General features: G+C 53.9%; 2 protein-coding genes across 5 annotated transcripts; both read right to left on the reverse strand.

Annotated features, from left to right (window-relative positions):
- Positions 1-4719: 4719 nt before the first annotated feature.
- MEAF6 (MYST/Esa1 associated factor 6) lies at positions 4720-12043 on the reverse strand. 4 transcript variants are annotated; one of them, XR_012663821.1, is made up of 8 exons: positions 11886-12043; positions 11626-11741; positions 11433-11520; positions 10943-10988; positions 10081-10273; positions 6682-6739; positions 6016-6049; positions 4720-5523 (listed from the first exon to the last, which is right to left on the reverse strand). XR_012663821.1 is itself a non-coding variant. In XM_075114932.1 (7 exons), the coding sequence occupies exons 1-7, from the start codon at positions 11979-11981 to the stop codon at positions 5515-5517; spliced, it is 582 nt and encodes a 193-aa protein (XP_074971033.1). In that variant the 5' UTR covers positions 11982-12043; the 3' UTR covers positions 4720-5514. The 4 variants fall into 4 exon arrangements, 3 of the variants coding, with proteins under 3 accessions (XP_074971033.1, XP_074971034.1, XP_074971035.1); XM_075114932.1 differs by lacking the exon at positions 6682-6739; XM_075114933.1 differs by lacking the exons at positions 6016-6049; positions 6682-6739.
- A 677-nt stretch (positions 12044-12720) lies between these two features.
- On the reverse strand, positions 12721-16474 carry SNIP1 (Smad nuclear interacting protein 1). The gene is made up of 4 exons (XM_075114924.1): positions 16217-16474; positions 16044-16140; positions 14950-15539; positions 12721-14290 (listed from the first exon to the last, which is right to left on the reverse strand). Exons 1-4 carry the CDS (start codon positions 16402-16404, stop codon positions 14026-14028), a joined length of 1140 nt encoding a protein of 379 aa, XP_074971025.1. The 5' UTR covers positions 16405-16474; the 3' UTR covers positions 12721-14025.
- Positions 16475-16481: the final 7 nt, after the last annotated feature.

The raw sequence follows: 16481 nt of genomic DNA on the forward strand, positions 1-16481 counted from the left end.
CTTGGACCCTCCAGGGGAGCCGGTTCCCCCCGAGTGCTGTCGCAAGGAGCCGGCTGAGAGTTGCAACATGTGCGCGGAGCAGCTGACGGAGGGGGTTTATCTGGCCAACAAGGAAGTAAACGGGGCAGCACTGGGTTTTGCAATGCTTCTGTGGCTCCAGTGTCTCCAGCTTGTGCAAGGTGACTGGGAGCCAGTGGTGACCTTGCTCCTGGACGCTTCCAACACGTTGCAAGGGATGAGGAAGATGCTCCTGGCCGGGCTCCACCAGAGACAGCGTGCCCAGGGCGCAGGGCGGCCCCAGGCACGGGGCAGTGGTGAGCTGCCCTGGGCAGTGTGGGAGGCAGCGGCTTGCCTAGAGCTGCTCCCAGGTTCCCGCTTCTGGGAAATGGCTGCAGCGCTGCTGAACGGGCAGGACCCCGCTGGCACTGAGGCATGGAGGCACACGAGACCACAGCCACAACGGTGTTGTCATGGCCCGTGTCCTGCGGTGCCTGGGCAGGGAAGGACACGTGCCTCCTTCCCGTCTCACCAACACCCTGCTTATACCTTCACTTACATTTTTCTGCCTGTCACGGAGCTGTGGGCCCCAAAAGGCTGCCTGTGCATGGGGCTGGCTGCCAGGATGGCTCCATCCACCGGTGTCCTTTAACAGAGCAAAAAGGTGAGAGAAGCAACGGCTGGAGCTCTGCTGGGTGCGGGAGCTGCTAGCCAGGCTCCTGGTGGTGACTGGCCACTGGTACAGAGGACTGGGAGCCACAGCCCGGCACTGGGGTAGCAGCAGACCCTGGGCAGCCGCGCCATGCAGGCCTGGGGCCAGGAGCTGCCCCTGCAGAGCCCCCACATTGCTGCCACTTCTTCCTGCCAGGTCCAGCTGGGGCTGGACCACCTGCCCCCAGGGTTGGGCAGCCAGCACCCCGACCCTTCCCCAGCAGCCTCCCCTTGCAGGTACTCACCAGGGAAGCCCAGTGCCCAGGTGGAAGCTGGGTTCCCCATGCTGCTCGCTGGCAGAGCTCAGCATGCTGCCCCATCCCAGGACCTGCAGGTGACAGGTCCCCCTTCCCTGACCACTGGCTCCCCATCACCCCACGTTCCCCAGCAGCTACCTGCCGGGCTCTGTCCCTCGCTGCCACTGGCACTTTGGTCCTCAGCTTCCCCCGGCAGCTCGGGGCTGTTGCTGCTGTCCCACCACCGTGGGCGTTCCTGCAGCTGGGACAGGGGATGAGCATCCAGGGTCCAGCGGGGACCAAGAGGGCTTGGAGGGGGGGCTGGGGGGGGGGGGGGCGCACGGGGGACTCACCCGCTGGCGCAGGCCTTGCTGCTCCTGCAGCAGCTCCAGGAACCGGCTGCTCCACAGCAGTTTCTCGGCACCCAGCTCGGTGCAGAGGAAGTGGACGTCAGCCTCCAGCGCCTCCAGCCTCTGCAGCACGGCCTTGCTGGCACCTCCTCGCTGCTGCTCCGCCACTGCCCTGGCACCACAGCTCGGCTCCTGCCAGCGCCCCACGGCACCCGCCCTCCCTGGCCTCTGCACCAGGGACACCTCCCACCCCCACCTGCCTGCAGTGGAGACCCACCTGCCGGACTCCAGCGCAGAAGTGGAGCCCCCATCCTCTTCCTCGCTCCCCTCGCAGCTGCTTTCCAGCCTCAACCGCAGTGCTGTGCTGAACTGAAATGCCACCTCAGCCTGACACACAGGCGGCCGAGCCTGGGTGGCCCCGGCACCGACCCTGACCCAGGATCCCTGCTGTGCCATGCCCGGGCACCCTACAGCCCCGCTGGCAGTGCAGGGCCACCAACAGACCATGCCACCGGTGTCCAGGGGTGGGGGGGTCGGAGGTCTCCATGGACCCCCACTGCGGTGTGGGGGCACACTGGGGTAGTTACCTCCTCCGTGAGCTGGAAGGCACCTTCCCAGCAGCTCTTGTAGCAGATCAGCAGGTACTGGGGGAGAGGACAGCAGCCGCACAGTGAGAGTAGTGGGCTCAAATGGGCCCCGGAGCAAAGTCCCCACAGCTCTTGGTGGGCAGAGCCATACAGCATCTTGCGCCAAGAGCCAAACCCCAGGGACGAGGGTCCCAATCCCTCAGCCATGCTGCTGGATGGGGTGGGGGGTCCCCCACCCCCCAGAGGCCCTGGCTGCACCGACCCCCAGCCCCCCCAGTTCTGGCCATGTGTCACACTTGGAGCCGACACAGGTGTGTGAAGGGCTCTGAGGAAGGGGCCCCGCCATACTGACCCACACCAGCATCCAGAGCCACCGCAGCCCCTGGAGCATCGTCCCAGAGAGCGACAGGAGCCACCAGCACCCGGCGTGCAGGAGCTGCCTCCACCTGGCCCCCAGCGGGCCACGCTGCCTGCCCATGGGGGACGCTGCAGACAGGAGAGCGAGGGGTGACCGTGCCCCCTGGAGCCCTTGCCTCACTCACCCGCCACGCTCTGCACACCAAGGGACACACGGTGGCCGCCGCACGCTGGTGTCCAGCCCGGCCTGCTGCGTGCCAGACTGCCGAAAGGGAGGGCGAGCACTGCTGGGCCAGAGCCCAGCACCCAGTACACGGGCTCAGCAGGGACCCCTGCTCCCCCTCCCCGGCTCTGCTCCCCTTACCGGGCACTGCACCACGCATGGACCCCTCCCTGACGCGGCTGCTGCCCCTCCTTGCCTGGTGGCTGCTCTCGGCTGCTTATTTGGGCTCGATTAAACTCCTGCCTAATCCTCTTGGTGACGAGGCTATGCAGGGGATTAGTTTTTCTCCTGCTCTGCCTTTGGTGGCCATAAGGACAGCTGCTGCTCTGCCAACCCTCATTTGCGCTGCTCAGGATTCATCTTCTGCAAGCAAAGGACTGGTGGTTTATTTTTAACTACCACTTTTAGCTTTCATTACCAGTCAGGTAACAACCTGTGCAGCTCTGACTCCCATGTCCAAGGCCAGGCGCTGGCTCGCCTGGGGATCTTTAGTCACTCAGGCTCTTTAGGAATGAAAATAGACGGCTTCAGAAATAAAATAGACAGTTTAGGCAAAACTGCCAGAGCCAGACTCCAGTATCCATCTCACGACACTCTTGTAGGTGATGGAGCGTATGTCCCCACAGGGACCGGCGACCCCGCTCTCTGTCCTCCCACTACTTACAGAAGCACCGCAGGGAGGCTGGTGCTGCAGAGCCGCGGCCATCGGTCCTTGCGCTGGGACAAGGACCGGTTCCCTCTGCCGGGGCCGCACCCGCCACGGCGCCTCTGAACCTCGCCGGTCTTGCGGCAGCCGAAGGGCTGCTGCCCGTCCGCAGGACCTGGGAGGGAACAGCCACGTACCAGCACAACAGGGGGCCTTGAGCTGCGAACCAAGCGTTTGCCATTTAGCTTTCTGCCCCGATCAACGCGCTGGCTGCCCGGGGCTGCCGCCATCAGACGCTCTCCGCACCAGAACAGGCTGTCCCTCGCCTTTAGTGACAGACACTGCCGGAGGCTGGAAAGGTTGCGTTTCTCCCCTTGTCCCCGCAGCTCCCCTAACACCTATCGCCGGGGAAGCGGAGCCCATCGATGCGGTGCTACGAAAGAGCGCCTGTGTGCACAGGACTCCGCGCTACACACGCTCTTTGCTATTTCTCTGGCCAAAAAGGTACAGCAGCTTTCCTCGAGGTCAAAGAGGTGCAGCAAAGATTTTTACCCTCTGAAGTTCAGGCGCTTTCACACTCCTTGCGTTGGAACAGCAGCAGTAGTGGAAGAAAAGCCGCTTTTGTACCAAGGCCAAGTAATCAAAAACCATCAACTGAGACTTCTTTTTTCCAGAACTATGGAATAGCGAGGTCTTTTAGGAGTTTATGCTGTTTTCTAGATGTTCCACCCCCCTGTATTTAACCTCTGTAACTTAAAAAAGTAGGGCAGCGTTGCAGCTCTCCCATCAAGCCGTGACATCCCGACCCCCCCCTGCAGATAAGCAGCCGTTGGCCCCCTGACAGCAGAGCATCAGCCGCTCGCTCTGCTGCAGGATGAGCCCCCTCCCACCGTGAGCGAGTGCGGAGCTGCCTTGATCCCTGAACCAGACAGAACAAGGGAGAACTTCGCTCCTATACGTCTGCCTTCGCTCCCAGGTACCGCCCTGCCCTGACAGGGGTGCCCGGAGGGAGCTGAAAAAGCCCCACCGACACCGGGGATCCGGGGTGTAGCAGAACGGGGCGCACGCCGAGCTGTCCCTAGTGCACGTGCCGGTACGGGGGGGCGGTAAGGGACACCACCTCTCTCCCATGGCACTCTCCCCCTCGGCAACGTTAAGCAGACACAAATGCACTACAGCACTGGTAACAAAGGCAATTTACCGCCTTGAGAAAAGCGATGCCTATTTTGACATCAGCATTGGTATCTTGACCTGGCTACTGTGAAAAGCACCCAACACTCACCCCTCTGTGTACTCTTCCAGTAGCAATCCAGATGGCTCATCCCTTACCTGCCAGCGCTCTGCCAGTATCAGCAAGAACTGACTTACATCCAAGCCCTACCTTGAAGCGGGATTAGTCGAACACAGCTGGAGATTACTGCCTGGCAACCCTTTCATGTACTCGGTGTTACGTGTACCGGAGGAAAGCAAGCACAAAGGAAACCTCCTGAGGGTCACGAGACAAGGAACAGCTACCATGTGAAAGTGGAGGAATTCCACCAAAGCCCTCATAAAGCAGATGGTGAATAAAAAGAACTAGGAGTCAAATTTTGGACTGAACAAAACACGAGAAGAGAGACAAACATGTAACTTTTATTGTTTATGTACAAATGACAGAAGTTTGTATTAAAAAGAGAATCCACCCAACCTCAAAGATAGCAAAGAGCAAGATGGCTTTGAGCTCCAGCCTTCCCGGCATCTAAAAGCGCTGTGTAATTTTTTGGGGATGGTGTTTAAAATTAAGTCAGGGAAAAGGGTTAACCCCCTTCTTCTCTGCTTGAGTAAGAACCAAAACGAGCTGTTCCACAAAATGAAGAACCTTCCACTCTACATGGATTAAAACAAAGAAACCAAAAGTCAATTTGTTAACTATACACTTTGGTTTAAAAAGACAAACCAAAACAAAATAAAGCCAACAAAAAATCAAAACGAAAACAAACCTACAGAGCTAAGTATCAGCAACAAAAGTAATCTAAGTCTTACAACACGGATGGGACATACTGAGTCATACCCCAGTTCCAGTGGAAAAAGAAATACCTCTCCGTGGGTTTGCAGATGACAGGGCTGGCAGCAGCAAGATCAGCCAATTTTAGGAAGTTCCCGACTGCGGTGGAAGCACAGAATAGCCAGGAATTCAGGACTACCACTACTACTACACCTTAGTCTTCCTGCAACGCAGGTGTTTTAAAAATGATGCGAAGTACATGGTCCAAGATTTTCTCCCCCCATCTAAGTTCTTTAAAGTGAGCCACTCCCATCTGCAGACACCGGGCCAGAGAGCTGCCATCGGGCTCATTCAGTCGACTGGCATCTTTCTCAGTGGGGATTCACGTAGACCTAAATCCCAGAAGCATCAGCACTGATGAGTCTAGTAGTCCTGCAGAGAAAGGAAAAGACAGGCACATTAAGACCTCTCTACCTTCAGTTCTGCTGCAGAGCTGGGATTCTCAGTCTTCTCTCATTTCTACATACCGTTAGTCGCAGGCAAAACAGAAAAGAGGTTTCTTTTTTTTTTTTTGTAGCAAAACATTCAAAAGACAGGACCCTTCAAAACCTGCGTTCAAGAACGCGCCGACTCAAACCATTTGCTTTTAGTGTTCCAGATCATGACAAGATAATAGGACGCAGAACAACTTTTTTCATAAAAAGTGCATAGGACGTGACTGTGACCTGGCTTCACGACAAGCCCGCCTGGGCTTATTTACTGTTAAATCCACAAGACAATGCTCACTTCATACCATGATATTCCTCAACCATGAAAATAAGATCTTAAATTACAGCAGAAGGAGGCTTTTTAAGAGTAGGAGTCAGTGAGCCACTCAAGTCTACAGATGAGCAATGAAAACAATGACAGAGCACTGATACTTACGGCTCTTGGCTTTTTGTTTAACTTGAGATCAATCCTGTGGTTGGAAAGATAAGAGAAATGTCCATTTCAATACATTAAACCAAGACTAGAGTTCAAAGAACCAGCTACTGCATATGGCACAGGCTACAACAAAGACTATTTGGTTAATTCAATCCACATTCTCAATTCGGCTGAGCCAAATCACTGTCCCAGTGTTACTGGACAAGAGAGCAGCAAAGAGACGGAGAGTGGATTCTGTATTATTTGCCAAAATGCATATTCTGTCCACTCAAAAAAAGAGTTAATAAAGGTTCGTAATAAAAAATCACAGGGAAGTTATGCAGCATGAAGAAACAAGGTTAAATACGCATGCTCTATGTTAATTTGTTAGATGTGTAACTATGCCACGGGTAATTATTCAGACATAGTGGTAATGGTTATTTACTTGGAATACAGATAGGAGTTTAAGATGACGGGGTTATACGAGTCAAAGGTACTGAGTTTATTACATTTTTCCAGGAGGAAACATCCAAGTCTACACTAATCTCCTTAAGAAGCAAAGCCAGAAGAAACAGTTTTTAAACTAAGTTTTTAAGTTAAAAAGTTCATCTATTTAAAAATGAAATAGAAAGGTAAAGAAGAGTGAAGTTAATTTCATTTTGCTGAAGTTATTAAATAAAATGTTACCTCCATCACGCTTTTCTGTTTTTAAAAAAAACTTCCCAGCCTAACCTAATATACATACCTACAATTAAACAGATAAACTATGGGTTAGAAAGGTCTCAAAAGGCACATTGGTGTCTACACACTAACAACACAGCACAAGTACTAATTCAAGTCAAACTTACTCAAAGTCATAATCAAACATGCCAGACGGGCTGAGGGGCAGCATTTGAAAGGAAGAAAGCAATAGAAATTAATATACTAATGAATTAAATAAATTAGTTGATTAGCCACCCTAGCGAGATTACTAAAAAATAAAGTAAAAAAATAATAAAGCCAGTGTTCAAATGCCATAAAGTTTTTAAGATACCTTAACCAGAACTGGGCACAAAAAGCACTCCAGACCGGGCAATCCAGAGTCCCCCTCCCCAACCGGATTTCTGGGAAACAGAGGTGTCAGAACAGAGGCAGAGTGGTTTTGTGGAGGGACTTCCAGGCGCCGGAGAAGGAAGCTATCGGATACGCGAGCGCGCACTAGCTCACAGGCAGAGAGGAAAACCGATCCGCTTGCAAAACCGAACGAGCAGGTGGTCAGAAAGCAGCGGCGTTGTCGCCGGTACTGCGGCGAAGCGAAGCTTGTTCGGGCAGAGGCGGAGACGACACAGAACTACGTGGCCGGCTCTGCATTCGAGTATTGCCACGCCGCGCGCCCGTACGCACGCCCTCTTGCACTCGCTGCCTTTAGTGAGCTAAGAAGAGCACGGTCAGTTGGCCAAGGCTAATTACGGTTTGGTGCCATGCCCACCCCCGCCTCGGCAGTCACGCAGGCAGCACAGCGCTGCCTCCAGAAACAGCTCTGCCCCACAGCTAACAACAGTATTTGTTGGAAAGGACTTATCATCAAATCCGCTGTAACTTAGTCGCTTTTCAGCACTGCATTTCCAAGAGGAAACGGTATTGTTTTCTCCTGAAATACTTTTTAGCCATGAAAATTGCTGAGCACACAGAAAATTAATCATCCTGGCCTTCCTGCGGTCTCAGAGGGAACAGAGTGCAATAAAGACACTGTAACTTCCATCTGACCCCGTTTTTAACTGTTTTACATTAAGCTGCCTGTTCACACCAGCTCTGCCCAGTCTGAGCCCAACCTCCCGCACTGCTCGCGGTGGCAGACGAAGCAGGGAATCCGGCGGAGTCAGCGCACCTTCACGGTGCCCGTTCCCAACACTTCCCAGTCCTTCGGGAACAGGCGAGCGGAACTCAAACGTATGCTGGCAAATGGAAGAGCTTCTGAACAAAAAGAAATGCCGATGTTTCTTTTTCTTGCCTTTTTGGTTTGTTTTGGTGGTTTGGTTTTTTCCCATTCCATGACACTCAAGAGCCAGACATGCACGTCTCTTCCGAAAGAGCAGGCTGGGCTGCAACGCGTTTAGAGCGCTTAGCTGCACTTCCAGTAGACTGAGACTGTTCCATTGTTTGCTTTTTTTAACCTAGCTAGACTTGAAAATCGTTTGGTCTTTTCTGCCAAAATTTAGGGGGGACTCAGTAACGGCATTCAGAATTTTAAGTGTTTTTATTACAGAAAACTTCATTAGCTTCTTCTTTTAATCGTCATCTATCTGGCCACGCTGAGCACGACAAAACAGTCAATTCCTAACTGCAAAAGCCTTTCGGTAACGTAGGCGTGTCTGACGTATCTCCTAGGACGATCACAGTTGCCATACCCGACCAGCCCAGGGCTCCTCCTGTCCTACGTTCTGTCCCCAGCAGCAGCCAGCATCCGCTCCTTCCGCGGAAGGAAGGCGGGAGCCCCAAAGCAACACAGCCCGTCAGTGGGGCAGCCGCCTCCCCATCCTGTGGCTAAAGCTGGGGTTATGTAACAGCGCAGAAGATTTTATGCTCTTTACAGCCTCTGCATCGCACCCCACTGCGTCCGCAGAACATTGGTTTGCGCTCCAAGTAAGCGCTTAGTAGGATATTCTATAGTTTGTCTGAAATAGCGATTTTCTTCAGCTGTACTTCAGCGGTACAGACCGCTTCTCTGAACGTGCTTACAGGTGGAGTTTCCTCTGTTATTCCTGAACTTCTTTCCAACTGTCTACAGGAAACAAAAGAGTTTCAAACTGCTTTGGATCCCCAGCTCATGAGGAACCAAAGGGACATCCAGTTCTTTAGGACGTTTGCCCAACTAAGGCTGCTGTAGGAAGAAAATTCTGATCTAAGCATTAAAGACATGCTAATGACTCAAAACCTAATGAAGGAGAAAAAGTCAAACATTTTACTATACCTACCTCCATATCTCCCAAACCAACCTTCCCCCAGCAATCTCTGTACATTTTTACCAGCTTTCTTTAAAACATTTCTCGGGAAGGTCCGTTACTGAGGAAAGCCCACACATACACAAAGCCGACAAGCTCGAAGTCAGCAAGGACACTTGATTTTTAAAAACTCCTTTACTTCTAGTAATCTTTAGGTGCCAGTTCCAGCAACGGCTTCCAGAGAGGGGCAGTTCTGCAGTGTCTCCTCTTTCCAAAAGCATGGATTTCCATGGATGCTTTCCCGGGAGGGTGTGACTCCACAGTGCACTGTCATACTCTGTAGGAATCCTTGGGCTAGCTCTGCTGCGGGCACCGAGATGCGGTTAAGCAGCAGGTTATGCTGGCCCATGGAGAGCAGCGCTGCAAGGCAGGGAGTTTATTTCAGATTTCTGAGCCATCAGCCCACCATGCTGCATCACGCCTTAGGGGCGGAACTTAACGGGCAGAACCGGTCATCTAAATTCAGCCATAAAGAGTTCAGAAAAAGCTTTGTTTCACATGAATTTCAGGTCAGAGTTTGATAACAAACGCTTTGAGGTTAATGTAACAGAGCAACTCTTCCATGCCATAATCAAAAGAGTATCAGTTTGGGACATCGAAAACTGAAAGGGCTTGGAGAGGAAATCTTAGTGAAGAGTGTCCATAACCCCCAAAACATTCCCATTTGCTTTTTCACCCTTCTTTTCCAAAAGCAAGTCCTGACATTCCTGTCTTTCTTGGCTCTGCAGAAACCAAGAAGCAAGCGCAGGAGGCCAGGACTGCAATCTTCCTCTACTGGAAGGAAGACAGCTCTGTTCTCCTGGACAGAGAGCAGAGCTGAAAAGGCCAGGTCAAAAGCACAGCTGTACCAGAGCTGGAGTGAGTACCCCATGCTGACTGCCTGAGTTCCTCTGCATGCTCTCCCCTCCTTGATACCATGCAGGCAATGGGGTCCTGATGAACGCTACAGGATGTGTACCACTAAAAACCAGGGAAATCACCAAAACGAGTGACCCGAGCTGCCCATTATTCTAACAAGTTACTAGTTCCTTGCAGACAATACAGTAAATTCAACAACAGCTAGCCGTTCAGAAGGCATGACAAGAAGGCTGCTGGTACCACTAACCTGTGTCGATTTTTGTTCTTCCGTTTTTTGTGGCTGCTGTGGTGGCTCCCAGAAGAAGTAGATGAAGCAGCTTTCTGGGGTTTCACCCCCTGCACAGACCCATCCAGCTCTTCAGCATCCTCCTGGTTGGGCTCATTCTCCTGATTGTGAAAGTCTGGAGAAGTGTCACTTTCTGTGCCACTGCCTGGCTCCCCTAGAGTGTAACAAAGACAGATGAGCACAACGATTACCTCCCCGCAGCTCGCCTCCCAGGCTGCCCTGGCACAGCCCTGCGTGGAAGAAGCAACCCCCAGCAACAGTACACAGGGAAGCAGAGACATGCCGAGCCCCACGGCACCAGGAGGTAAAAAAGAGAACCTGAAAAATATTTCTGAAGGACAGCAAGCTACCTCCTCAGCAACTGGAACATGCTAGAATTGCAACCGGTTTGGTATTGAATACAAGAACATTTTTAAAAATCTGAACGCAAGTGGCTCCTCCCCACACCACTTGCAGCTGACAAACACACTAACAGAAACACGTTGCTTCAGCTCTTCTAACCTCTTTCTCCAAAGAGTACCAAATCCATTTAAATAAGCTTTATGCACAATAAACCCTTGCTGAGCATAGAAGTCTACTCGAGAAAGGAAGCTCAGCTTTGCTTCTGTTTCTCACAGCACCACTTTGCTGACTTTTGCAGCCAGAGGTTGTGCTGGGAGCACTCACGAGCCAGCCCAAGAGGAGCAGCCGCAGGTCCCTGGATGGGCAGCGCTGCGGGGGAGCAGCGAGTACAGCACAGACCCAGGCAGCTGGAGACAGAGCTGAATGCTGGGGAGGAGTGTAGTTCTTTCCAAATTCTGAGAGAAATGAAAAAGCGACTTACGCTTCTCAATGAGCTGGTCCTGAACTCCAGCTAATGCACTGACCGCCTAGAAAATCGAAAGGGATGTTAATGAAAGCAGTAATTCACTTACCACTTTTTAAATGTGCAAAAACACAGAGATCACCTCACAGAGAAAGACACATCAGGCCTTTACTTGAAAGACCTTAAGACCCAGCACCACCACACACAGCAGAGGGAGTTAGGAGCAAGAGGATAAAGACATGGATGGCAGTGACAAGCGCATGGCACGGGTGGTTCTTGACCACGGGTCCCCTCCACCTCTCCAAGCACTAGGAAAAGGGTTTCTGAAAGAGGCTGCGGCGTGGGATGAAGATGCTCAGGTCGGGGGAGCCAGGGCAGGTGCAGGAGCTTAAGTGGAAGAGTGGTCCTGCAGCAGCCTGGGCGACCACCACGGCACCAGCTGCACCAGGGAGCACCGAGGGACGAGGAGCAGGACAGAGATGTCCGCGGGGCCCGGCCCGGCACTCACCGCCGCCGAGGTGACCGAGGACTTGCTGAAGAGCCGTTCAGCCTCCTTGAACTTGCGGTTCCTCCGGTCGTTTTTGCTGTTAGAGTTTCTGAAACAGAGAGAAGCAACATTGCGGGAGCCCGGCGGGCCGGGCAGGCTGTGCGGTGGGCCCGGGCAGGGCCCAGGCAGGGCGGGCAGGGCCGCCGGGACTCACTTCTGGTTGGTGAGGTAGCGGTCCCAGCCGCGGATGATGTTCCCGTACATCTGCGTGTCCTCCAGGTAGCTGCCCTCGAAGGCGTAGATCTGCCGCTCCAGGTTGGCCAGCGTCTCCTGCCGGGCACAGCGCAGCGCTGGGAGCGGGCCCGGCCCGGCCCCGCGCCCGCCCCGCGGCCCTAGGCCCCGCCGCCCGCCCAGCCCGGCCCCGCCGCCCCCCGCGACCCCGGCCCCGCCGCCCCCCGCGGCCCCGGCGCTCACCGCCAGCTCCTGCTTGCGCTTCACCAGCTCGGCCAGCTCCCGGCGGGTGTCGGGGATCTGCGGGGGGCCGCCGGCCTTGGCGTGCAGCGCGGCCATGGCGGCGGCGGCCTGCGCGGGCCGGGCGGGGCGGGGCGCGGCGGCGGCTGCGCTGCCGGGAGGGGCCGCCGGGGGCAGCGCCGAGCCCGGCCCGGCCCCGCCGCTCCGCCCCGCCCGGTCACCCCGCGGCGCTGAGGCCCGATCCGGCGGCCCATGAGCTGCTTCGCGGAGGGGGTCTCACGCCCCCTTCGGCGCCCCCCGCCCGAGGCCCCGCAGGAGCCGGCCCCGGAGGCTCCCGCCGCACCGCGGGGACGGGCCCGAGCCCCAGCACGGCCCAGGGAGCAGCGGGGGCTCCCTCTGCCACCGCCGCCCCGAGTCCCCCAGCTCCGCGCCCGCGGCGTGCGGAAAAAGCCCGCTCAAAATAGGCCCTTCCCGCTCTGCACCCTCGGCTGAGTCAGTCAAGCGTTTCTCAGCTGGCTTCGAGCTTCTGCTAAATTACACTCGCCTGAACACGCTGCACTAGGTGAGACTCCACCAACCCCGGCTTAAACCCCCCGAGATTCCCCATCTGCGAGCACGGACCTGCCTGCGTCGGGGCAAACCCCCCGGGCCCCCAGCACGGCCCCCAGCAGAGCAGCACGGTACAAACCCTCCCAAGTACCCAAATCAGGCTTTTTTTTTTTTTTAACTTATTGCGTGTCCGTAATACCGAAATGAGTACTGAACATTCATCTATTTCAAGGAACTTAAGGTAGGAAATAAAAAAAGGACGCTACAAAAACACGACAACCAAAGGTAATTAGGGCTAAATTTACAAATTCTTTATTTAAAAACCGCTAGAGTATATATAAAGGAGATCTTCCTAGTCAAAATTCATTCTGCCTACTGTTTGAAAACCTATGCCAATGCCCCATATTTACACCACAGATGCTCTAGCCTGTGTATACAATATGCGACTCTTGCATACACAGCGTATATACACAGCAGGTATGAATCAGCTTGTGACCACAGAACAAACATCCAAGCAAATCAGTAAACAGTGTGAAAAATGTACATTTCTTATACCATAAAGCAACGGGGAGAAGACATCCAAAAATACGCAAGTACTTTCAGTGAGTGGAATTGTTTTTTCTCGTCCTAAAGAATTGCTTTTCTTTACAGGGGAGAAGACTATTATAAACAAGTGACTTGTATAACTTCTTTTTATAAAAAGAAAACTTAAATAGTGCAAACTCTGGGTAAAACATGTCACCACATAAAAGGTATCTGTCGGTAACACAAACAAAAGCAAGGAGGAGTTATTCCTGGGGCAGAGGTGGTATCAGACATAAAGGTCGCAGCTTTAGACCCTGACACTCAACACCCAGGAACGGTTTCAGCATCGAGTGTCGGAACAGGTACCTCAGCCCCCAAATCACAGTATCGTCACCTAAAACCCCAGGAAGCGTTCCACTTCTATTTCAAATCACCTTGTAAATTCAGGTAGCGTATTCCTGCAAAACGCCCCCCTGAAAGTTGTCACAATGCGAACTGACTACCCAAAGCACACAAACACAAGAGGGGCTTTGCAACATGCCGTCTTTTCAGTAGCGAGCCTGGAAAATTCTCCCGTCTAGAACCCTGGCAGGCAAAGGAATTTGGCAAACTCTACCAAACAAGACGTGTTACAAAATGCACCGGGTTACTTTCTAACTAATATTTCAGTTAAGTAGCATTTTCAAAGGGCCGTGACAAAACACGGAATAAAAATAATTTTAAATACGCCAGCTGCATTTTACATCGTTTCCTAGAAGAGGACAGTCTTTCAACATCTGTTGAATATTTCCAGCATCAGAGCTTTCACGTTCAGGTGCTCTTTTGCTTGTCAGGCGGGGGGGGAAGTGAACCCCACCGCCCCCATATTTCCTGATACGCAGAACTATCAAAGGTGAATAACCATAAGTTCCCCAAAATGAACTAAGAGAACAGATCAGCAACAGAAAAAGGACTTTAAGGCAATAAGAGGCATCAGTGCTGCGATGCTCCAACGTTTACATCCCAATGCATGTTCAGCTGCAAAGCCTTTCTCTCCCCGGCCCCCCGGCCCCAATTTCCTCCTCATCTGTTAACTGTCAGACTCTTCCTCCTTCTCATCATCGTCATCATCGTCCTTTGTGTTGGCCTCAGATTTATCTGAAGATTCATGGAGAAGAACGTATTCCCTGCTACTGAACCCAAACTTCAGTACGTCCTTCTCCTTTAGTTCGTAATAACGCTGAGGTTCAATCCGCTGGTTATTTAGAAACGTGCCGTTCCCAGAGCCCAGGTCGATTATGTAGGGCCTCACCCTGCGGCCAACGGTACCATCGGCACGAGTGTACTCCACAAGCCTAGCAAGACAAAAACACCGGTTCAATCACAACAGAGAGACAGAAAATGTACTCCAAAAGCAGGCGGGATTTCCGACACACGAGTCCCCGGGCGGTTAGTGCTCACAGAGAGCTGAACGAGCCTGAGGAGAGCAACAAGAAACTGTGTCAGCCTGAGCAGGTTCTGACAGACTGCATCACCTCCTAAAACTTCCGATGACATGATACGGTAATTCCTGCAACGGAACAGATGGCTGCTCCCTAAGAGAGCATCTTTGTTTTCAGCAGCAGGCAACCCCTGCTGCTTCAGAGGGGATCAGCAGACTTTGTTGTGAAAGACCAAATGAAGAAAACCTCTCCCTAAAATACTTTTACTGCCAATTGCACCTGCCAGTATATTCCGGTTCAGATACACACACAGTTCTGTGCTTAGCCCTGCTGCGTTATCTGTCTTACTAAAAGGCTGCTGGTGGTTAAACAAGAGAAATTACAGATATTTTTGATTGCTGCTAGGATGACGTGCAGCAGCCCAACTATAAATTCCACCTCTCTCTAACGTACTTACAGCAAACTCGTACCTCTCAACTCTGCATATCTGGGGGTTTTGGTTTTTCTTTTTTTCTTTTCATTCAGAAGTTCCTAAATAATCCTGTTTCACCAGCAGGCAGAGTAATACTTACCGGTACTGAAACACGGCATGCTGCTTTGAGCAGGAAGGATGGTCAATAGGAATATCTGCGATCCTGCGGTGCCTGCCCAGAAGATAAGCGCTCTGCCTGTGGATGTACATGACCGGGAGGAACTCATCGTTTTTGAAAGGATAGAGGCGCCATCGCTTCTTCGGAATCCGAGCCTCGGGGGGCTCGCTGTACTTAATGACAACGCCTCGGAAAGTGTTGGTATCCTCTAGAAGTGCACCAGACAGTTCAAAGCTTGGCTTCTCTTTGTTTACAGCAGCTTTTTCTTTAGGTTTGTTATCAGATTGCCCGAGTTCTGGATTCTGGTCGATGCCACTGCCTTCGTTATTTTGCCGATGCTCCCGTCTCCTCTCGTTATAAAACTCCCTCTCTGCTTGCTGCTCACGGATGTTCTGAACATCCCTCTCTCGCTCGTGGCCTCGAACTCCAGGCCTTTCGTTTGGATTCTTCCTCCTGTCTGAGTGGTCTCTGTGTCTATCTCTGTCACCGCTCCTCTCTCTCCTGTGTTCTTGTTCTGATGGATATCTCTGCTTTCGCTCCTCGTTTCCTCTACGACAATGATCATCTCGCTCCTGCAACAAAGAATCGCTTATAGTGATGCAGTCAGAATTAGAACGACAGAGTGGTGAATCTACCTCGGCTTTCAGGAAGATCACAGCCCTACACGTGGAAAGCGCGTACTCGGATGCATCTCATGCAGATCTAACGCAATGAGAGAAACTTACTTCCTTCCCAAGCTATTTGGATCCCTACAACTTGCACAGAATAAGGCAAGACCAAGAAGCAGTGCGATGCAGCAGCTGCTGCGGGCACATGAAGCAGCTCGCAGGAGCGGCCCGTGCAGGTGGCAGCGGCCGGGTTCGCACTCACACGAGAAGGCCCAGCACTTACGGGAGAGCCCGAGCGGCCGGAGCCCCGGGACCCCCCGCTCCCGACGGGACGCGCCGCGGGGACTCGGAGGAAGCAGCTGCCAGCGAGCAGCGGATCGCCGTACCTGGCTGGGCCTCGCCTCGCCGGAACAGCCGCCGCCGCCGCGGGCAGGACCGGGCCGCGCCGCGACCGGCAGCGCGATTTACCTGCTTCACCTTCACGGCGGCGTAGTGCGGGCTGCGGCTCCTCCTGCCCCGCGGGGACCGGCTCCTCCGCCCGGACTTGCTCCTCCTCTTGGGCGATCTTGAAAACAGCGAGAGAACGGGTGAGCAGCGGGGCCGGGCGGGGCGCGGGGCCCGCAGCCGCCGGGCCGCCCTACCTGCTGCTCCCGCCGCGGCCGCCCTGCCGCGGCCCGCCCGCGCTCCGCCGCTCCTCGGCCGGCGGCGACTGGCTGCCCCGCGCCGAGCGGGAGGCGGAGCGCCGCGGGCTCCGCTTCTCGGCCTTCACCACCGCCGTCGCCTCCCGCCGCCGTCGCCGCTCCCGCCGCCGCTCGGCCGCCGCCTCCATGGCGCCGCCGCCGAGGGAAGTGCTCGCCGCTTCCGGCCCGCGCGCGGCCACCCGGAAGCGCTTCCGCCAGGGACGCG

Source organism: Phalacrocorax aristotelis, chromosome 20 (assembly GCF_949628215.1).
Source record: "Phalacrocorax aristotelis chromosome 20, bGulAri2.1, whole genome shotgun sequence".
Taxonomy (NCBI): domain Eukaryota; kingdom Metazoa; phylum Chordata; class Aves; order Suliformes; family Phalacrocoracidae; genus Phalacrocorax; species Phalacrocorax aristotelis.